The sequence below is a fragment of the Petromyzon marinus genome, chromosome 47 (genome assembly GCF_048934315.1).
Source record: "Petromyzon marinus isolate PM22_M1 ecotype Great Lakes invasive population chromosome 47, UKy_Petmar_22M1.pri1.0, whole genome shotgun sequence".
In the NCBI taxonomy this organism is placed as follows: domain Eukaryota; kingdom Metazoa; phylum Chordata; class Hyperoartia; order Petromyzontiformes; family Petromyzontidae; genus Petromyzon; species Petromyzon marinus.
In genome coordinates, this window is record NC_133713.1 from 11,412,591 (window position 1) to 11,436,068 (window position 23,478).

At 47.2% G+C, this 23,478-nt stretch overlaps 2 protein-coding genes across 9 annotated transcripts in view; one reads left to right on the top strand and one right to left on the bottom strand.

Moving 5' to 3' along the window:
- Positions 1 to 12,613, bottom strand: part of POLD3 (DNA polymerase delta 3, accessory subunit) — a 27,414-nt gene extending 14,801 nt beyond the window's left edge. For 2 of the 3 annotated variants that reach the window (XM_032972056.2, XM_032972054.2), the window contains exons 1-10: positions 12,145 to 12,613; positions 10,652 to 10,707; positions 9,516 to 9,618; positions 8,962 to 9,001; positions 7,956 to 8,088; positions 6,214 to 6,496; positions 4,687 to 4,744; positions 4,256 to 4,358; positions 3,705 to 3,961; positions 79 to 164 (exon numbers count right to left, since the gene is read on the bottom strand). In XM_032972056.2, the coding sequence (XP_032827947.2) occupies positions 79 to 164; positions 3,705 to 3,961; positions 4,256 to 4,358; positions 4,687 to 4,744; positions 6,214 to 6,496; positions 7,956 to 8,088; positions 8,962 to 9,001; positions 9,516 to 9,618; positions 10,652 to 10,707; positions 12,145 to 12,219 (1,194 nt within the window). In that variant the 5' untranslated portion in view covers positions 12,220 to 12,613. The remainder of the gene's footprint in view (positions 1 to 78; positions 165 to 3,704; positions 3,962 to 4,255; positions 4,359 to 4,686; positions 4,745 to 6,213; positions 6,497 to 7,955; positions 8,089 to 8,961; positions 9,002 to 9,515; positions 9,619 to 10,651; positions 10,708 to 12,144) is intronic. The other variant, XM_032972057.2, reaches the window with a different exon arrangement.
- TSKU (tsukushi, small leucine rich proteoglycan) lies at positions 10,696 to 21,016 on the top strand. Of its 6 annotated transcripts, none has more exons than XM_076074398.1 (3): positions 10,696 to 10,944; positions 15,322 to 15,889; positions 16,930 to 21,016. In XM_076074398.1, the coding sequence occupies exon 3, from the start codon at positions 16,965 to 16,967 to the stop codon at positions 18,087 to 18,089; it is 1,125 nt and encodes a 374-aa protein (XP_075930513.1). In that variant the 5' UTR covers positions 10,696 to 10,944; positions 15,322 to 15,889; positions 16,930 to 16,964; the 3' UTR covers positions 18,090 to 21,016. The 6 variants fall into 6 exon arrangements, 5 of the variants coding, with proteins under 5 accessions (XP_075930513.1, XP_075930512.1, XP_075930515.1 ...); XR_012947062.1 differs by lacking the exon at positions 10,696 to 10,944 and adding an exon at positions 12,886 to 13,455 and having other exon boundaries at positions 16,804 to 16,942; XM_076074397.1 differs by lacking the exon at positions 10,696 to 10,944 and adding an exon at positions 12,886 to 13,455.
- The last annotated feature ends 2,462 nt before the right edge of the window (positions 21,017 to 23,478 follow it).

Consider the following 23,478-nt stretch of genomic DNA (forward strand, 5'->3'; position numbering starts at 1 on the left):
ACATAATAGCTAATTCAGCCTTGTAAACAATTTCACTTTCAACGATGAAAACTGACACTTTCAGGAAAATGGACTCACCTCTGTTTTTTCTGAACCGATGTTGTCTTGTTGATGCTCAGTCACTTCAGGCAAAGGCGGAGTTCCAATGGTTGGCGGGGAAGGGGCTGAAACAGAATCGAAATCGTTATACTGGAGGAATCCGATGAGCTATAGTACAGTTGGCTACGTATGGTGCGAAAGAGTTCAACAACATACATACATATAAAGCTCTTTTTCACAGATGTCCAGTAGGAACGGGTCAGAAAGTTACAACAATACAAAAACACTACAGGAATGCAAAGTATAGGAAAGGAAAGCCAATCACAAAAATATATAATTTTTATTTTAGCAGATTAAGCTCTCTTAGCAATGTTTAGCTTCGTTCATGAGGCCATCCACATATACAGAGACAATTTAAACCGAGAAGATGGATTCTGGCTTAGTAATCATTGGAAAGACGTGATAAACCATTTCGGTTCTTGATTTATTGTATTTTACGGTGACTTTCAGTCTGCAGTCCATTCGCTGGCACTGCCTGTTAGTACCTTTCACACGACGGTCAATGGTATGGTTTATAGCGTATTGTATAATAATAATAAATAGTATAACAGTGGAATGTTTAATATAATTCATATGGCAATATAGAGTATCGTAATTGTATAGTGAATATACAGCAGTGTGGTATACAGTAGGGTTGGTAGAATAATACATAACGTAATATTACAAGTCTAATATTTTTATAGTCTAAAGTATAGGGTAGTGTATAGTAACGCATTGTATAATTCAATGGTGGGGTTTGTCTATGGTGGTGTATAGTATGGTGTGTAGTCGTGTAATGTAGAAAAACGTTTAGTTGGAGGCATATCAATATAATGCATGTTACAGCTTATATTGGGCTGTGTATACGATATTATACAGCGTAGTTTAGATTGGAAGGTATAATATTGTAATGTATAGTAGCCTAGTTTATAGCATAGTTGTAACGCAACACAGGACAGAGCAGAGCATCGTGGTTTTTTCTCTCTCCCCCCCTCCTCCGTTCCGAGCATAGATGGACTCGATTTAAAGCTTTCGTGACTGCAGGGATCCATCTTCTTGGTTCTTTTGGTAAAGTCACGTAGAAGGGAAACAATAAAATAATAATATAAAACAATAAAGTTCTCACGTTTCGACTGCAACACAAGCAATCATCATCAGGTGTGAAAACCACAGCAAGAAAATTAAAAAAGTGGCGTTTTTTTTAACGTTAGCACCACGGAGAGCGATTTGGCAGTTATTCAGATGGATGAGTCCATCTATGTTCGGAAAACAGGAGGGGGGAGACGAAAATAATGGATGCGGTCTGAAAGCCACCGTAGGCGTGAACAAACAATTAAGACCCGAAATGGTTTATCAAATCCTTCCAATGATTGCTAAGCCAGAATCCATCTTCTCGGTTGAAATTGTCTCTGTTTTAATGTGGACAGCCTCATGAACGAATCTCTCATGGTAGCCAGATTGCTTGCAAAGAACCTCTGTCTTGGAGAAGTCAATGTCATGTGAGCCTACTGAATTACAACAGTGATCTGCCACGGCCGAGGTGTTGGTGCTACCGTGTTTTAGGTCTTTTTTGTGTTCACGAATGCGGTCCGAGACATGTCGTTTGGTTTCTCCAATGTAACTATTACCACAGAGGCAACTTAGTTTGTAGACGCCAGGGTACTGTATGTCCGGAATCACATATTTTACAGACGGAACCAAATCACGGATTTTATGTAATGTGTTGAATCGGACCTGGCTCTTGTGTTTATTCACACATGATGATGATTGCTTGTGTTGCAGTCGAAACGTCGTGAGAATTGTATTGTTTTATGTTTATTATTTTATTGTTTCCCTTCTACGTGACTTTACCGAAAAAAACAAGAATATGAATCCCTGCAGTCACGAAAGCTTTAAATCAAAATTTATATTGATGTAGTTTATATTTAGTTCTTTCACATCGGTTTATTGTATGATAGTTGGGTAGTTGCAGTCTTTAGCGTTAATATAATAAATGCCTATGTTGATGTAAACTGACTTTAACATAGCCACTTCTGTGACCAGTTACATGCTAATTCCTCACATTATCATGAAAATCTCCCAGTTACATTTCAGTGTAATATTTAATATAATTTATCTGGTAATATATAGTATCGTAATTGTATAGTGAATATACAGTAGTGTGGTATACAGTAGGGTTGGTAAAATAAAATAATACATAGTGTAATATTACAAGTCTAACATTATTATAATCTAAGGTATAGGGTAGTGTATAGTAACGCAGTGTATAATTCAATGTTGGTGTCTGTCTATGGCAGTTTATAATAAAAAAGATTAGTTGTAGGCATATTATAATCATTTTTGCGACATAGAAGTGTAATGTATATTGACTTATTGTTAGTAGCTCAGCTTAGTGGAGAATATATTGAGTACATTGATTATATTGATGTAGTTTATATTTAGTTCTTTCACATCGGTTTATTGTATAGTTGGGTAGTTGCAGTTCTTTAGCGTCAATATACTAATTACCTCTGTTGATATGCAAACTCTGACTTTAACATAGCTACTCCCGTGACCAGTTACATGCTAAATCCTCACACTATCATGCTAATCTCCTAGTTACATGCTAATTTCTGACTTTAACATCCTGCTAATTTCTCACATTAACACAGCTACTTCAATGCTAAATTATTCTGTTGGTATGTAAACTCCTTTGTCAAGGTGCTCTGCTCCTCCCACCCAGCTTAAAAGATGCTGCCAAGCTTAGCAGTGTTCATTGGAGCGCTGTCTATCCGACAGTTCCGTTTCTTCACCTGAGGAAGGCTACTTGTGGCCGAAACGTCGTGAGAACTTTATTTTATTATGTTTTCTTTTTATTATTTTATTATTTACCTTCTACGTGACTTTACTGAAAGAACCAAGAAGATGAATTTTTAGCTTCTTTTTCAGAAGCGACCTGACCAGAAATGATAGGTAAACAAAGTGGCTTATGATGTGGAAATTTATAGCAGCCAATGAATCTAAATAATCTAAACGCATGTTTCTAAATGTGGAGGGAAAAACCTGAGGACTCAGAGAAAAAATCCACGTAACCAGAGGAAGAACGTGAAAACTCCAAATATACAGAGCTAACGGTCGGGATCAAACCCCCGACGACCTCCTGCATACCAGGCGAGGAAGAGAACCATCTCGCCACCATTCAACAGATACGTGTTGAAGGAGAGACATTTTAGTTGGGCAAGTGCTTGTAATTTTAAGCAGCTGCTGTCAAATGCACCGAGAAGGAATCAATGTCAAGTACCAATGGCACCACCTAGAGGCTTAAATGGGTCACAGCAGTCCCAAAAAACCTTTTCCAAAACCCTTTAGCAAATAAGGTTTGTATCACGCACAAACGCTACGCAGAATAACAACTCCTGCCACTTAAGGTCATGCTTCACAAGGTCCAGAGAGAAGGATAAGTGATATAACCTCATACGCTATTTACAAACTAAACCTGCAGGTGGAAAACACCGCTTATTTATTTGCATTCTTTAGGTAAGGCTTAGACATTCAATATGTACATTGCTCATAAAATGGAAATGTTTGCATTCCGGATGGCTGGTGGACCGAACGCACAGGGGCGAGGCGATCGACCATCGCCATACCTTCCTGCTCTTCATCATTATCGTCGTCGTCGTCGTCGTCATCGCTGCTGCTGCTGCTGTCTGACACAGGCTGTCGGATTCTCTTGCGCTTTTTGGCCTCTGGCGACGCACCCCTCTTCTTGCCGTCACGTGCAGCCGCCCTCTTCCCAGCATTCCCCGCTCCCTTCTTGCCAGCATGCTTCGACTCCACGGCCGCCACCACCTTTTCTTCTTCCTCATCTTCGCTGTCCGACACCTTTGGCCGTTTGACTCTCCCACTGAGAAGCAAACAACATTTGCGCACCGCTGAATCAACATTGGCTTTTTAACCACACCGAGCTAGCTACATGCAGAGCTATTGGAGCAACATCTGTAAGTTGACCTTTTGCGTCTCACTGTGTTTTGGTTACAAAAAAGACATTGCCATGTCCCTACACGGAACACGCAATGGTTTCACTGAGGCATGAAAAATACACACTCATCTCACAAAATCCTACAAACGCACTTGCTAATGTACGTTTCAAACAATCAAATATTTCGAACAATCGTTTGGACCACAATGAAGAATGCACCTGCTGTTTCCACGTGTGTCATCAACTTTCGCCTGTTTTTCCTCCTCCGTTGAAACAGATGCCTTAACCTCAGTCTTGATTTCTTCCTTGGGTTTAGCTTTCGCTGTAAGACAAACAAGGGGTTACCACTTACAACCCGGCCGCATGGCACTGCGGTTAGAGGACTCGGCTCATCGGAAGGTACAACCGTTCGTTGTCAATATAATAGCACGTTGTGGGAAGTCAAGGAATGTCATCCTATGATTATACCGGCTCAGAGATGCCAACAGAGATGAGTTCCCCTCCCCCAATGCCAATTTGAGCAGGAAGCCACTTTGACGCCATCTTCTGAATTATTTACGAGAGAACGAGTAGGACTGTTCATGTCTGGAACGCGCCTGGAACATTTTTTTTCCCGGGGGGGGGGGGGGGTCACCTTCAGGTGAGCTTACCTGCCGACGCAAATATGCTGACCTTCACCGGAGCTTTAACAGAGGCTGCTGCAGGCTTCTGAAATTACACACAAACAGACCAAGGTGAGTATCAGATCGCTAAAGACTGCGATCAGTGTAGGGTGTAGCGAACGTCATGGCTTATTAATGAACACGAACACAGATAGCCTCCTCTCGAAGAGTGCTCTGGGTTGCACAATTTCTTGCCGTCTATCCCTACGCACAGTTGCAGAAATAAAACTGTCGCTCACACATGTAAGCTGAAGTTCTGAATATATATCTGTAGAAATTGCATCTTAAGGAACATAATTATGCCCCGAGCTTCAAATGTTTTACATATTGGTCATTCAAATATAAAATTACTTAAAGACACACAGTATGCCTCTGAGTAAAAGAGCTGATATGTTATAGTTCAAACTCAATCCTTAATAATAATGCTGGGCTTACAGTATTATGAAGTGGTTTTCCATTAAAAACGCCCACATTGAATTTTTTTTTGTAATGAGGTTTTTTGGGGTTAGATTATGGATATTGGCCGCGAAAGCCTACGTGTTTAAATTTTTTTTATTTGAATCGCACTTGTTAAACGCAAGCTTAGAAGCTCTAAAAAACAAGCGGCCAAAAACAAACAGCACTATTAAAGTCGTAATAGATAAAACTTACACGTCGCAAATTGAGAAGGGTTTGTAAAAGTTTGGGAAAATAGATGACGATGGGAGAAAATTCCAAAGTTGAGCAGAGCAAGAAAAGAGGCGGAAAGAAAAGGGTGACCTGTATAGTCTGGTGGTTGAACAAAGTGTGTATCAAAGTCAGTGTGGTAGACACAGTCCTTAACATGGCTGGAGGAATCCATTGGTGATGCTCAAGAGAAGACTAACGGTAGTAGTAACGGCAGAAGAGTAACAAGGCAGTGACTAACTGGCATCGAGTGAGTGACTGGAGTCAATCGGTGGGTGCTGGGTCATCCGTAATTCTGATCGTCAAGCAACAGTAAGGTAGGAACTGGGTGTTCTACCCCAAATATGACAACAGTATTCCAACTTTGGATACACCTGTGCTTTGCATCGTAGAAGTCATAATTGTTCAGAGTTAAAGGAGACTTAGGGATGGAACAGAAACCCAAACTTGGGATGCCTCCTTAACCAAATTAGTTATGCATTACTCATATGAAATGTGGTCAAGGGAATGTTTGATCATCCTTTATTTTACAATCATAAAACTAACTACCGACGCTAAGACGTATTTAACAATTCATTAAATGCAACCCATTATTACTCGTGATACAAGCATCCAATCGCACGTGTAAGAATCAATAATTCATACATGTTATAGGAAACGCAAACCCTGCAGCCACGAGAGATTCTGCATGTACAATGGTAACAAATAGACGCTTGAATCAAATTTTAAACGTTAGTCACAATTCATGAAATCTCTAACCGTGGCACATTAGTTACATGTCTAACAAACAACTGCTCATTAGACTCATTTAAAAAAATATTGCCAAATATATTTTAAATGACGAGTCACCTCCTTGACTGGCTCTGGGGCAGGAGATTCCTTCTTGACTTTGCCTTCCTTGCTGCCACCCCCCTTCCCAGCAAACATTCCCATGATGCCCTTGGGTGGAGCAGCACGTGGGGTGGCTTTAGGGGCGCATTGACCGTTGGTGGCAGCAGGGGGTGCGGCCGGGGCAGCTAGGGGGCCGTCGAGAGGGTCAGACGGCTCCTGGGCGGAGGTCGCCTGAGATCGCAGGGCCTGCATCTCCTCCGTGCTCCGTGCGACACCCCGCGAGTATTGAATGCTGCTAAACCTATATTTCAGTAGCCAGAGACAAAAACAACGTGAAGACTTCTTCACAGTTCTGGAAAAATCGTCTGCTGAAACTGGTTGTAAATACCAGCAAAACGTCGTAGTCAAATTGTAAATATTGTGGGTTTCCGCTCCAACACTCCGGTTTGCTGAATTTGTAACTAATTGCCACGATTTGTTTACAAAACCACCCTTACTAATTGACTGTTTCGGGTGGTGGTGGGTTAACGACACATTTAAATTTACACGAGCTAACCATATAAACCTTTAGTATATGTAGCGACATCGCTGCACGTCGCTGTGTGTCCAACCTGGGAAAGGCACGCCATACAACATATTGCCACCACGGACACCGCTGAAGGGGGATGCAGTACCGGCCCTAGCGGGGCACGGGCAGCACTGTCCGACAGTCAAGGATGGCACCCTGCTCTACGTGCAGGGTGCCGGCGAGAGTGCCGGCCTCGGAACGAGGTTGCAGGGAGCCATGGCACTCTGGTTGACCCCGGAGGACAAGTGACCGGAGGCGTCTACCCGAGGACCCTAAAGGGGGGCCTGGGGGAACCACGTGTCCAGAGTTCGAGAAGGGGGTCGTGGCTAGGGGCAGAGCGAGCCCCGCCACACAGGATAAAAAGCCGGGTCCCCAGTGTTGTCTTCATGAAGAAATCTACGTTCTACACCGGAAGAGGAGTCTCCAACACACAGACCCGGACCCAAGTCGGGGTCCGGTCCGCGGTAGCTAACTCAGAGTGTTAGGGTAGCTAGCCTGGTGGTTCACCACCATAGGTTATCTGGTAAAGAGGCAGTTACCTCTTTGTGTTAATAGTGTTGGTGATAAGTTAATAAATGTGTTGCCTCCAATAGTAAGCCTGAGTCTCCATCTGTACCCACTACATATGTACAAAAACATAGTTATTATGTTGCCTTTTTTGTTATAGTCATGTATGAACAGGCTGAGACCATCAACTTACCACACCTGAGAACCCAATTTTAATAAATCGGAACCTACCCCGATTCTAACCCAGGACCTCAGCGGTGCAGGTCAGTGCCCGGACCTCCGAGTGACTGGGCCATCTCTTAAAGTGACTCATTTTTGTATTGACCCCGCGGAGCTGAAACGCTAAGTCAGCCACCACCCAGGATTTGAACCCATGACCTTCAAATAGTAAAATGCAGGTTCTAACCTCACTACCACCCAAGCAGACAGTGGCAATGCATGCCTGTAACCTATCAATCCAGAAAATGGATTGGCAGATGTAACTTGCTGTCCCACCCCTACTGAACATCTGTGAAAAAGAGCTTCAAAGCTCATCAGATTCCTGAAGAATATTTAGATTTTGACAAGTGGATCTTGAGGTGGGTCCGGTTTCGTCGCCGTGCGCTACTCTGTTGACACAGCGACGCTGGAGCCGGAGAAGCCTACGACAGCGGCTGCGGCAGTGGTGTGTGGCACCCGCTCACACCTGCTGGACTGGTGCAGGTTGTCGCGGATGATGTCATAGTCGGCCATGTAGAGCATGCCGCTGTCGAGCAGGCGGGCTCGCTGCACGCTGTACACGTGCACGCTCGCGAGCAGGGAGAGCTGGGCCTTGGCGCCTGCACAAAGTACAAACGGTGGCACCGAGCCTCACACGGACACCACACCCAGCCCTGTGTGCTGGGCAGCTTTTATGAACGTTTAACACTCGGGTTTAAAAGATTAACTGTCATCATTATACATGTATGTAAACCATACAGAATACACATCAGACGGATCTATCTACTGCTGGATAAAGGCCTCCCAGAGTCGTCACCAACCCTCGCGTTCCTGCACTAGAGCTGATCTCAGCACTCCATATCCACGGCGGTCGTTCTTTTGGGCACATCACCTCCTTTGGCTGCTATTCCATCACCAGTCTCAACCATGCGCCATCATTCCATCTAGCGACGTGTCCTACCAATGCCCAAGCACTTTCGTGAGTATGTCTCTAATTTCCATGCTTGGAATTACACTGACAGACAGAAAGATAAGCACGTGCATTAATGGGCTCCTACCCGGTTATAAATAGTCCTCTGTCTTTTCAAAGATGACCGCAGTGGAGGTAGAATCATATCAGATAATTATGTACAGCTATAAATTGTAGCATCACAGCACCATGAGGAAGTGACAACATAGGGAGGACTTCATTGAGCAGCAAACAATGAACGATTGCTCATGACTGAAAATCCAAAAGCAAATATTCTTTACATGTAACGTTTCCATTAATTGACTAAAACACAAATATGTTTAAGCTGTATTGAATGTTTTAGTTATTTCAGGCTACCCTCATACAATGGTAGTATTACCATGACCATGTAATATAAGCTTACTATAGTGATCGCATGGGTAGCTTACATGATTAAACACTTTGACAGGTAAACGACTAAAAATCACTCATTTTGATTTGTGGAATTTTGCTTCGAAGAAAATGCATGTGATGAGAAGCTCACTTTCCAGCTCTTCTTCTCTCACCACAGATACTTTGTGACACTGGATTTTAAGACAAAAACATACAAATAATATCCGTCATTAATAAGGTACGCATTACATAACTCAAATTACATTAAGTTATATTATTTGGAAGAATGCATTCAAACTCTGTAAGTGTTGTGTTGGACTATCCTCATCATTGTTGGTGATACAGAGCCAGCGGAGGAAATTCCGCATTCCTATGATAGGGCCAGACATGTGGTTTAATTCAGCTGTACTAATTTTAGAGACTACAAATGCACAATTAATGATGATGAAGAAGCTGATCATGACTATAATGAAGTAGCTAATGATGATAATGAAGAAACTAATGATAACGTTAATCCTAGATTATGTTGCGGGGTATGATTACGATGATACAATTAATGATGACCAAGCTGAGTTAACTATTCCTGTGCTTTACAGAGTGGACAACCCTGGGGACTGCTTTGCATAAACTATGGTGCACATGCATGCACACATTGTCAATGGCAGAGAAATGCATTGTGGGCCAAACACAAGGTGGGCGGCTCACAGGCAGCCCGTCCAGCGTGGAGACGCCCGACACAAGGTACGTGACGTGCAGCGCAACCTTGGGCTTCTCCTCTCTCGCGCGCCGCACAAACTCCCACAGCATTCTGTGGAGGCAGCCACGGAGCAGTCACACCGCTCGCTGCACGGAGCAAAGCATCTTTACTTCCATAAGAAGTTTTTGGGTTAGATCGCGTAAATACATAAACGTGTCGCTAAAACCTGCCACCGCCCGACACAGCCAACAAGTAAGGTGTCACTAGTACAGCACACCGGTGTGTTGGAGAGCCAAGCCACAACATGTACAATCCGAGGGCGACGCTTGGCCAGTAATTACAACTAGCTTCATCAGGCGACAGCCAGATTTGTGGAGAAGTCTCACTGTTTCGTTCCTTATATGGAGGCGTAGATGTGTTGACCACGCTTCTGCGCTCTTGCACAATGTGGGGGGTGGGGGGATTACTGAGGCAACGTACATTATCCATGTGCATTATGCGAGCCCTGTGAACTTGTCCTTTCTGTCTAATATTAAAATAGCCCTACCAACGGTAATCCCTATTGAAGTACGCTGCCCTTTGTAGGCATGCATTTATCTAATGTATTATTTGGTGATTCGCTTCCACGCAGCACTAAGGTGGCAGCTATCCGAACGGTTAAAGTAATTTTGATTTCTTTCCATTTCAATAGATTATCTCATTAGTCGTGGACAGTAATAGCTAGTTTTGCACAAAACTTCAACATTATCAAAATCAATTGAGTGTCCTTGTTACTGCTGACAGTTGTATTTGGGAGAATTTAATATTTATCTGATGTTCTATTAGTCTCATGCTGATCATTCGTCCTATTTGCCCAACAAAACTGCACGTGTGGTATTTTAATAATTGTTTATTTTAATAATAAACACACGGTTTATTTTAATAATAAACAAAATAGACAGGAAGGACAAGTTCAAAGGGCTCGCATAATGCACATGGATAATGTACGTTGCCTCAGTAATCCCCCCCGCCCCACATTGTGTAAGAGTTATGTGCAGTACCGTATAACAATCTCAGTGGCAACGTAATCCAAGTATGTGGCTCTAGCTTTGGTTGTAGATATACCGATGGTGTGTGTAGCAGTGGTCACGCTAAAGTAACTCACTTTTTTGCTGTGTTCACATGCACCTGCAGAGTGTAGCTCAGCCATTTGTACGTGACCTGCGTCCAAAAGTAGGGGGGTGGGGTTAACTTAAAAGCGAATTTCCATTCACTTCTTTAGCTATTCTCATCTCAGCGCTCGCTACAATCATCCCAAATCATGTAAGCAGCACTGCTATGTACCTTGATAAACTGAAGACGGCTGGGTACGTACGGTGCGAAAGAAAAACATGGATCGTAAACCAGTCGGCACGACTGAAAACTTCAATAAAGGAAGCTGCAAAGTATGTGCTTAAGGTAAATGTACGTACGAGCAAAACAAGTCCTCAAGAACAGGTTCACGAAAAATAATGTTATTTGTTGTAGGCACACCTGTAGATATTTTATTTACCGATGAGGAATACGAAAAACATTCGCAAGCTGATATTTGTCACGAAAGCCAGAACTTACCACATGACAGCAATAACGATTAAATACTATTATAAGGCCACACCTAACCATACGAGCAATGTGGAGCGATGAGTGGCAGCCGCGACGAAAAGACCTTACACACTTGTTACACAACTGCAATGTTTAGTAACGGACCATATGTGCATTTGCATTACACATTGACGCATTAAAACCATCTTCTTTGGTTCTTTCGGTAAAGTCACGTAGAATGAGAATAAAATAATAAATTGATAAAATAAAATAACACAATAATATTCTCACGACGTTTCGGCCACAACACAAGCGGCCTTCATCAGGTGAAGGGACGAGACTGTCTGGTAGGACAGCGCTGGAGTGAAAGAGCCACGTTCAGATCACGACCTTTAAGCTGTGTGAGAGGAAACAAAGCGCCCTCAACTTTAGCACACAGCTTAAAGGCCGTGATCTGAACGTGGCTCTTTCACTCCAGCGCTGTCCTACCAGACAGTCTCGTCCCTTCACCTGATGAAGGCCGCTTGTGTTGTGGCCGAAACGTCGTGAGAATATTGTGTTATTTTATTTTATCAATTTATTATTTTATTCTCATTCTACGTGACTTTACCGAAAGAACCAAAGAAGATGAATCATTGCAGTCACGAAAGCTTTCAATCGAAGCATTAAAACCAGTTTGATACCGATCTGAATAACAATGTGAGACGTCTGCGTATCATCACTATGCGAATAGATACAGTATATGACTACCATTAATACGATTACAGTCCTGTTTACACAATTAACAAAGTTTACTGGTTAACGTGACTTTTCAGGCATCAACAAACTGCAATAAAACGCATCCATAACGCTTTACTTAGGCACACGAAATGCAATCCAGTGCAAATTCACATTTTTTGTTTTCAAACCACGTCAAAGTAAAAATGTTGTAATCATTTAACAGATTATGCACAAGCGTAACTTAAAACGGACACTAGCAGTAGGCCCCAGGCGCTAGGCTGCACAGGCGTGCGGCCTATTCGCTTAAAATATTCATTTACGTTTCCTTTTGATTTGTCAAACGGAGCGTCCACTCACGATTCTGCTCTCGTCGTCAATGAACTCGTCGATGTTGTCGATGTACATTTCATCGACCCCCGTAGCTGGCGGCATTGTTTACCTTTAAGAGTTAAAATTTAAGCTTTCGCGCTCCAAATCGCAGTCGATTTTTTTTATTTAGCAAACGCGTTCGGCTAAGTTACGGAAGCCCGCACGCGTCGGCCTCTTTGTTATTCACAGTTTATACAGGGAGGGCGTGCGGACCCATTTATTGTATTCCATACAACACATGATCCATGCGTTTGTTAAATTCAATTGCACAATGCGATCGTGGTTAATGCATAGTACAGGGTGGTTCATATGTCTTGTGACCCGCCCCCCCAATGAATTGGGCCCTTAAGCATTTCCTTTGCATATGCGTTTATATATATAAAACTTCCGAAAAAATATTAAGTTTTAGAAAAATGTAATGGGGGAGGCCACAAGACATCTGGACCACCCCTGTACATGAAGGCAAAGGCGCAGCCCCTGCAACGGCTAGCTCACGCCACGACTGGCGAGAGCCTCCACCAGAGGCAGCTCTTTTGACAGCGAGCCCCTCGAGAGTATTTTGGCCTACTCTTTCACGCTGGCCAAAACGTCTTGGAATAGACGTCTCTGCAACAGCTTAACAATTATTTAATTTCCCTTATAAAGGCACAACTTCCCCAGGCCTAGCCATTGCCGGTGGGTGAAGGTGACGGAGCGTCCACGCATGGGTGCACAGTATGACGACACAACCAATGAGGACACAACCAATGACGACACAACCAATGAGGACACAACCAATGAGGACACAACCAATGACGACACAACCAATGAGGACACAACCAATGAGGACACAACCAATGACGACACAACCAATGAGGACACAACCAATGACGACACAACCAATACATTCTCTTCTGCTGCCCACCCCCGCAACAGTGTAGGATTAAGCTAGTTCGGGGCCTGTAGCATGTGATGTTATAAAGGGGCCCTAAATAGACAAAAATACATGGATATTAAAAAACATTTTTAACTTGCATAGTAATCGTATTTTTTCATTTGCTATACAGTATACAGCCAGATAATACGACAAATCGCTAACCTTAAACACCCAGTCGTTCATAAAAGCCGAAGGCTTTTGATAGTGCGGGGCCTCGTAGTTACAACACGTGTAGGCCCCGTGTAGGCCTCGTGGCTGCCACACGTGTAGGCCCCGTGTAGGCCTCGTGGCTGCTACACGTGTAGGCCTCGTGGCTACTACATGTGTAGCTACTTGTGCTACGAGGATCCACAGGAACTGGCCCGCAGCCTGAATCACTGCGGGTATGCTCATGTCGTGACCCACCGCCGTTCAAACGCGATCTAGAACTCTTCATTCCCAAGTTCAGCGTCCCAAGATTTGACGGCAGTCGTCGCAATTCAGGGGGGGGGGGGTGTGGTGATTCGGTCGTAGGTGACTGGTGTGGTGGTGGTGATGTTATTGAATTGGCACGGCACGGGCTAGAGAAAGACGTGGTTTGAAGCGAGATTTGCGGTCGGGACTGGGTTTACACCAGCTGAGTCCACATCGGCCGCACCCCAACATACGTGCAAGACGGTTCGACAGTGATGGGTCGCTACTGTTGTCTGGCGGGTTTGTTGGTCTAAAGGGGGTGAAGCCCTGTTGAAATGTCGCTCGCCACTGATGGTAGCCTCCCACACGTCTCAACACAGCTCAATGTGCCAAATTAATTATCTGCACGTTCGGCAAAGGAACATGAGGCCACATCTGTTGCCGGGTGTGTTTGTGTCCTGGTGGTTTAGCATTAACTCGACTGCCCACGTCTTAAACACTTCAAAGGCGGCGGCGTTCTGCGTGTTGTTGTTTGTATTTGTGAGTTGAGTCCCGTGCTGTGGGTCAAACACGGGGAGCGGCAGCGTTAGTGGTTAGCGCAGGGCCTCGCCTAGATCGACTCAGCCTTGAGTGTAGACATCGCCACTAGGGAGACAAAGGTGGCCGGGCGTGGTGCTGGCCACCCCCTTTGTGTTGCTTCATAGGTTTTTTTGGTTTGGACATGTTTGTTGTAGTACGGAGTTAGACTGATGACCTTAATCTAAGTTGTCTTGTGGTTGTTGTTGTTGTTTGACTTGCATCCCACTGGGATTTTTTTTGCACACAGCGTTGGTGTACACGGTGCTTTTTTCAGGAATATTTTGCTGTTTTTTCATGGATTTTCTGTTTGCACAGTCACACATAGTCACTTTAAGATGTTTTTCTTGTTCGTTTGTTTGTTGCGGTTGCACCCGATTCAAGAGCCGAATGGCTCACAGGGCTATACCAAGTAAACGAAACTGAGGTGCTCGCTAACAGCAGCCCTTGCCCCAACAGCCCTTGCCCCAACAGCCCTTACCCCAACAGCCCTTGCCCCAGCAGCCCTTACCCCAGCAGCCCTTGCCCCAACAGCCCTTGCCCCAACAGCCCTTACCCCAACAGCCCTTGCCCCAGCAGCCCTTACCCCAGCAGCCTTTACCCCAGCAGCCCTTGCCCCAACAGCCCTTGCCCCAGCAGCCTTTACACCAGCAGCCCTTACCCCAACAGCCCTTGCCCCAACAGCTCTTGCCCCAACAGCCCTTGCCCCAACAGCCCTTACCCCAACAGCCCTTGCCCCAACAGCCCTTACCCCAACAGCCCTTGCCCCAACAGCCCTTGCCTCAACAGCCCTTACCCCAACAGCCCTTGCCCCAACAGCCCTTACCCCAACAGCCCTTACCCCAACAGCCCTTGCCCCAACAGCCCTTGCCCCAACAGCCTGCAAGGGCTACGCGTGGTGTTCCGGCCACCCCGCCCTCTCTGGCCTGACTTGCCTGCCCTTAATAGGTGATCGCTAACCACACTGGCCTCAGGTCAAACGAGAACGGCCTGTAAGTTATACACATTTGTGTATATGTGCCAGTAACGTTTATATTTTAATGTGCAAGCAAGGCAGGCTCACACGCCCACATAATGGTCTGCCCCAACATTTAAACGCACCAAAAAAAACCACGTGCAACACTGCCTTTGATGCGTCTAACTGTAGGCACACACACACTGTGGAGAGCCACACACTCCACCACATCCTCCTCCCCGAGTTGTGTTGACGTAACAGTGGGTGTCCCACCCATCACCACGTGTGTGGGCTTCTTCACTCTGCACGCCGCCACACTCCACAGAGGGCACACGGAGAGAGACGGAGAGAGACCCCTGCCACCCCCACACACAAGAGTTCCTTCCTGCGAAGGCGATTCTTCTAAAGTGAAGGTGCAAGACGGACGGACGGACAGCAAGACAAGATGATAGGTAGGCAGATAGACAGCCCTAACAAGCAGAACGACGACGAACAGCATTATAGATAGACACGCAGAGGCATGCAGGTCGACAAAACTTGGAAAAATAGATTAACGGACTTACAAACAGTACAAAAGTTACGCAGATAATGAGAAGGAAGGGAATACAGCAGCAGCTCAATAGAATGATCGGCATACAGACAGACAGGCAGAGAGACAAATACGGAGGAAGATAGTTGTATATGGAAATGAAAGTTAAACAACCGCTGTTTTCAAAACTTAAAACCCAGTTATTGATTGGCCAGGGTCAAGGCCACTCCGATTAGCACGGTTGGCTACGTACGGTGCGAAAGAAGTTAAACATACGGTACATACACAGAAGTATAAAGTAGCATATACAGCCTTAGAGCGTAGCAACACAGACGTGCTGGCGTTGAAGCAACCCTGTGACCCGGTGAGTATGCATCGCACTGAACACAAAGTCTATTTAAATGTGTGTAAAGTTGTAATATAACTGAGATGTCTCTCTAACTCGAAGTGGGCAGAGCACAGATTAGTTAAAACCCGTGGCTCCCGAATCAGTGGCTCACAAAAGACAACCATTTAGTTGTCTTTTGTGTTCAGAAAATATTACGTTGTCGACCCGAATAAATGTCTAATTGTCAAAACTTTAGTTGTTCCCGCATTTATAACAATGTTTAAAAGTTGAGTCACTCGGATAATGTAAACATTTTACTACAATCGTAAACTTCCTTTGCACGCGCATTTAGCTCTTAATCGTGAAACAATTACACACTTTTCTCTCACAAAAGATCAAGGCGGTGTTTATGTTAAAATAATAATAACTATCCTGACATTTATGCGATGCCCGTGGCTTTGGCACACACTCGACTACTACGCACGTGTGTGTACATCTATGTAAAGGTGACTATCGGTGTGACACAATGCTGCTGTTCAGAGAGTGGTGGTGGTGGGTCAGCAGTTTCACTCAAATTCATTATAAACGCAGAGCCCACAAAGCCAGAATCCCGGCCACTGCTAACATCATCGACGAGTGAGAGTCCGAACCGGTCCTGAGTTTTGCCCCCCTGGACCACTTGGGTGAAGTATGATTGATAAACCCCCGAGACCAATACGGCATGAGGAGGACTTCATCCAGCAGTGGAATGACAAATGGCTGTAAATTATGAACATGTTTTTACGTAACACATAAACCCGTCAAACACACGGTGATGGCGATGATATAGCTATTACTGTCAAATATTGCTGATGCTATGGCTGCTGCTGCTATTAAAGATGAAAGCTGTTGCGATTGTTCCTTTGCTACTGCTGATGATGCCACTGCTGCTGCCGCTGTTGGTACTGCAGAATCAACTGCTACCAACAACGCTACTGCTGCTCCTGCTAGGGACGACGACGATGACAACGTGACTGACAACGTTGCCCAATGCACCCGGACAGCAAAGCTCACTTGGACATTCATCTCATCCCCAGCACCTTGGCCCGCTCCTCCCTGAGCCACCATCACCATGCCTCCTGCAGGCCGGCGCCCAGCCTGCCCCCTCCTGCCGCTGCTGCTCCTCCTGTGCCTCACCTGGCCGGCGTTGGCGCCCATGGGCGCCAACACGGGCCCGTCGTGTCCCAACGGCTGCGCGTGTCACCTCGACAGCTACGGCCGCTTCTCCAGCTACAGCCTGACGCGTGTCGACTGCTCGTCGTCAGGACTGCGGGACTTCCCCGCCACTCTGCCTCTGACCACGACGCACCTCTCGCTGGTGGACAACCACCTGGGCCCGACGGTGAACCCAGGCGGACCCGGTTACACGACCCTGCTGGCTCTCAACCTCAGTCACAACGGCGTGAAGCGCCTGCACAAGGGCACCTTCTCCAGGCTGCGCTACCTGGACGCGCTGGATCTGAGCTACAACGCCGTGGGGCAGGTGGACGCGGGCGCCTTCGAGAGGGCTCCGTTGTCCACAATCGACCTGAGCCACAACGCCCTGTCGGACGAGTTCGACCTGAGCGCGTTCGAAGCGGACCTGCCGGTGATTGGGGTTCAGAGGCTGTCCCTTGACCTGTCCCACAATCGGATCAGCGCCCTGAAGCGAAAGGGAGGAGGGGGTGGTGGTGGTGGTGCTCCTGCTGGAACGCTGCACATACGAAGTCTCAACCTGGCTGCAAATGCTCTCATGGAGGCGCCACCACCGGAACTTCTGAGACACCTACCAGACCTACAATACCTCAGCCTGGACTCAAACCCCATAACTCGACTCCGACAGTCAGCCTTTTTTCACCTCAGGGACCTCACACACCTATCCCTCCGTAACCTCGCTCCGGATGTACACTTTTCCAGAGGAACCTTCCGGGGTCTCGAGGGGACACTGCAAGTCTTGGACCTTTCTGAAAACTGCCAGTCAGGAGTTACCCTTTTGGGAGTCGAGCTGGGCGAGCTGAGATCGCTGTTCGAACTTCAGCTGTCGGTGTCTGACGACCCATCTCTGGCCCTGCTGCCGGCGGCCCTGGGCCTCCCCCTAGCAGGCGCGTGGAAGTGCTGGGAGCCACGGTACCCCAAAGGTCGTGCCGCCACGCACAAAGTGACCGGGGGCTGCATGAACGTGGCGTGTTACAGATTCCCCGCGCACGAGACGCTCTAGCCGAGCGCTGGAAACTGCAGCTCCCCCTCCGCGACCCACCGTCGTACGTACGCCTTTCCACGTTCAGCACGGCCGTGCTCTCCCTTCGCAGTGGAAACTGAAGTGGTTACACGCTCTAAGCGTACGCGACTGTTTGGTCACGTTTGAAGGAATGGGTGGTGACCACACTTGAAAACCATGAGCCGCACGGCTCGCCATCCCGGCCAGGTGCGGTCTCCGTACATCCCCTTCATGGCGTCGTCCCGAACAAATTCGCCGACGTGCCGGCTTGGAACCTGACGTGGCGTCCCCCGTTGCCTTGGTGAATTCCGATGAACGTTACGTATTGCACACGCCACATGATTGATAAACGCGCGCTGATGATTTGTGGAGAGCGCTGGTACGATTGTAAGAGATTGGTGATGCTGCTGCGTTGACCAGCCCCCCTCATTAATAATCATGAGCGGGTGACGTCACTATGCATGGAGGACCCCCCCTCATTAATAATCATGCGCAGGTGACGTCCTCCAAATGGACACCTCCCCTCCATTAATAATAATTAGCGGGTGACGTCACTCCACATGGGGGGCCGAGGCACCTCCTCCCCCCTCCTCAGCATCAACTTACAACCCTCACTACGAAGGTAGAACCCTCACGTCACGCGATCTCCGTAACGCTATTGAGACATCGAAGTAAAAAGGACGTCATGATAAACAAGGGATTATAACCTTTAAATGAAATAGGTCTGTGTCACCACGCCCTTACAAATTGCACACGAATTGATGCGATGAATATCACGTCGCGGTCTGCTTTTGGCTTGCAAGTTCCAGATTTACTGCAGCACATCCGTCATTGGACGGGCAAAAAGCTAGTTTGTCAATAACTGTATGGCCTTAAAAGGAAACGTACATATAAGGAGATGTTTTGCGCAATAGCCCTTCTATGATTCGACTCATACAAATAAGCTTCTTTAGTTATACATTTTAGATTATTGAAGGGTTTGTTTGTTACACGATAGCTACTAATAGTATCATTATTCATATGCACAATTTTAAAACTGGTCATCAGGAAAAAACATTCTTAAGTTTAATTCACATTGGGCCCCATGGTGTAAACATCTCCATCTATTGTCCTCAACTCTGTCTCTCTGGCCCAGTGTTCTTAATTGCAAGGCCCGCACTGGTGGCCCCTGGTCGCCTTTAGTGCGGCCCCTGCAACACACAAACAGTGAGAACAACACTTGCAGGCGGTGTGGCAGCCCTCACACCGACGTCGTCGTCTTATCGGCGAAAGTGGCCCCCCTCTGAAGACGAGTGAAGGATTCTGCTGCTTAGTTTGTGTTGTTATGGAGAAAGGCCACTGCCCGAAATGCCACCTATGAGATATTCTTCCTTTTAAGGCCACAGTGTTAGTGACGAATGTGTCGAGTGTATTCTCATTCCTTACACGGAGCTGCGAGGAGTGAATGTGCGTGTGGTGAGGCGGAGGAGGCCTCGTTAATCGGCCAGGTGGCTCTGCTGGACGCAGAAGAAGAGGGCTGACATCAATGCTTAGTTGTACTTACAAGGGGGAGAGACTAATCATATGCACTCACGTGTCAGGGTACAAAACGACATTTAGACTCTCGTACGAGATAAAGAGATCGGTTGTTGTGATGTCGTTGTAAAAATGAGGGCACTGTTTAAAATCAATTAAAGGTTTTCGCTCTCGATAATGTAGGTAGAACACCAATCAATGTTGGACTGCACAGAACACGCATCCTCGGTGCCGCAGCTTTCAAGTTAAGATCTGTTTGATTTTTGGAGTGCGTTGGGATTTTAACCAGCCGGCAACGCGATTGTTAAATGACGGTTGAGAAACGCTGTGATGATGATGATGAGGATTTGTGTTCATGTTGGTAAACGCTGTGATGATGATGAGAATTTGTGTTCATGTTGTTAAACGCTGTGATGATGATGAGGATTTGTGTTCATGTTGGTAAGTGCATTTTAGACTTTTGTATTTCACCCTTGTTTGGAATCTTTGTGCCGTAGTTGTGCCAATGTGTAGATTCAAATGTTCGCTAAGAATTGTTGGAATACAAAGCTCTGGTGCTGTTCAATTCGTGGGCGTATGCAAATAAGGTGAATCGCACATACTGTACAGTGTCTGTGTAATGCTGCACGTAGTTACTTACATATACTGGCCAACATACATATAGCACTGTAGTTATGCAGCAACAAAGGTGCTGGAATTACGTGAATGTACGTTCATACTGCAATATATACGCATGGAGTACATATACGTGGAGTCTATGCACACATGCAGGAGCCGAGGGGTTTCAGATTATTGCGGAGAATACTGTACAGGGTGGTCCGGATGTCTGGTGACCCCCAATTAATTGACCCCAAAAAAATTCCTTCGCATATTCATTTTCTGCTTTAAATAAACCTTGCTTTCAAAAATATTACGTTTTAGAGAATTAAACGTGGGTGAAAAGACAGCTGGACCATCCTGTATATAATGGAACTATCTCTTCAAATGGCCTTTTGCGCAGTTCATACTTCCATGATTTACTGGTTATTCGAGAAAGTGATGATTGTAAAATGTATTGTATGGCAACATTTTTTATCTTACACAATACGTGGATGATGATGATATGTGATTTTATACACACAAAAAAACACATTGAAAAAAGCTGGGAAGGAGTAGATGAAAAACGCTCATTTCAATCATGTAAATCTCTCTCTGAAGGGCAACTCGGCTAGCAAACCAGCACTGCGCATGCTGCTATTGCAGGGAAATGAGTGTCCTCGACATTTGTTTACAGCCTGTTCATAAATAATATCAATAATAACAAAACAATTCATAGAGTTCGCATAATTCACGAATAGGACGCATTGTTTGAAATATTCTGATCGAGAACTCGGCGGCACGGAGTCACAGATTAAAGTCCTTTGTACGCCGGACTGAACGGGTGAGGCCCCGAACGGGTGAGGGTCTGAACGGGTGAGGGTCTGAACGGGTGAGGGTCTGAACGGGTGAGGGTCTGAACGGGTGAGGCCCCGAACGGGTGAGGGTCTGAACGGGTGAGGGCCTGAACGGGTGAGGGTCTGAACGGGTGAGGGTCTGAACGGGTGAGGGTCTGAACGGGTGAGGCCCCGAACGGGTGAGGGTCTGAACGGGTGAGGGCCTGAACGGGTGAGGGTCTGAACGGGTGAGGGTCTGAACGGGTGAGGGTCTGAACGGGTGAGGGTCTGAACGGGTGAGGGTCTGAACGGGTGAGGGTCTGAACGGGTGAGGCCCCGAACGGGTGAGGCCCCGAACGGGTGAGGGTCTGAACGGGTGAGGGTCTGAACGGGTGAGGGTCTGAACGGGTGAGGGTCTGAACGGGTGAGGGTCTGAACGAGTGAGGGTCTGAACGGGTGAGGGCCTGAACGGGTGAGGGTCTGAACGGGTGAGGGTCTGAACGGGTGAGGGCCTGAACGGGTGAGGGTCTGAACGGGTGAGGGTCTGAACGGGTGAGGGTCTGAACGAGTGAGGGTCTGAACGGGTGAGGGCCTGAACGGGTGAGGGTCTGAACGGGTGAGGCCCTGAACGGGTGAGGGTCTGAACGGGTGAGGCCCTGAACGGGTGAGGGTCTGAACGGGTGAGGGTCTGAACGGGTGAGGGTCTGAACGAGTGAGGGTCTGAACGGGTGAGGGTCTGAACGGGTGAGGGCCTGAACGGGTGAGGGTCTGAACGGGTGAGGGTCTGAACGGGTGAGGCCCCGAACGGGTGAGGCCCCGAACGGGTGAGGGTCTGAACGGGTGAGGGTCTGAACGGGTGAGGGTCTGAACGGGTGAGGCCCCGAACGGGTGAGGCCCTGAACGGGTGAGGCCCTGAACGAGTGAGGGTCTGAACGGGTGAGGGTCTGAACGGGTGAGGGCCAGGACAAAGGAGGGCCCAAGCAGGTGAGGGCCCAAGCAGGTGAGGGCCGAAATGGGTGAGGGCCAGAATGGGTGAGAGCCTTGAGCTCGGATTTCGTCGATGACCTTGACAAGCGCAGTCTTGGTGCAGCGGGCTGGACAGTAGGCAGACTGACTGGTGGAGGCAGACATTGGTTATGACAAGGATGAGGCGCTCCAAGGAGGTTGTAGAAGGTTGATAAGTTGGTGCTATGGTGGTAGTTTGCAGGGTCCTCGGGATCAGAACCAGGTTTCTTTAGCGGAGGAGTCACTGCCTGATTTAAGTGTCGGAGGAAAAAAGACCGGACTGGAAAGAGGCGCAAGCACCGTGAGAAACCACGATCGCAAATTAATCGGCTTAAATGCTTGAGGGCGTTAGCTGGTGGGAGAATCCAGGGGAGAAGATTTTAACGTGAAATTGATTTAGATTGAGGACCTCTCAGGATGTAACAGGAAGGTTGGTGTAGATGGCTTCTAGACGGCATCTGCTGCACTTTGATACAACAGCTGCTGCTCAAAGCCATCGCTTGTCGTGAGAGGGGAACCCGTTGGTTAATCGTTTAACGGGCGCTAATGTATCAATGGCAGGTCTAAGGATTGAGGTCAAGCTGATTTGCGAGAGTGATGGGTGATTCTCCGAGTTAGCTGGTTGACAGATGGGGTAACAACACAGCAGAGGACGACGATGAAGCCCGGCGGTGGCCCAGGAGCTGCCGCTGGCGGAGCTCCGAGTGCGGTGCGGCGAGCCACGTCCAGTGGCGCCGTGCCGCATGTGGCTGCCACGATGTCCACAGTGTTCATGCGCACGCCGGCAGCTGGACGCATGAGCCCCGTGCTGGCATCTCGACATTGGCTGCCGCTTCAGTTTGCGAGTAAGAGTTCGAGATTCTTATCCCCACCTACAAGCCCCCCCCCAACGATGCTGATCTCGTGTATACACACACCACCACTAACAGCGCACACACCACTACCACACCACCACCACCACACACCCCAGCACACACCACCACACACACACCACTACCACACCACCACCACACACACCACCACCACACACACACCAGCACACACCACCACACACCAGCACACACCACCAGCACACACACCACCACACACACCACCAGCACACACACACCACACACACCAGCACACTCACCACCACACACACCACCACACACACACCAGCACACACACCACCGGCACACACACACCACCACCACACACACCACCACCACACACCAGCACACACACCACCAGCACACACACACCAGCACACACACACCACCAGCACACACTCCGCCACCACCACACACACACCACCACACACACACACCCACACCACCACCACACACACCACCAGCACACACACCAGCACACACACACCACCACCACACACACACCACCACCACACACACACCACCACCACACACACCACCAGCACACACACACCAGCACACACACCCCACCACACACCACCACACACA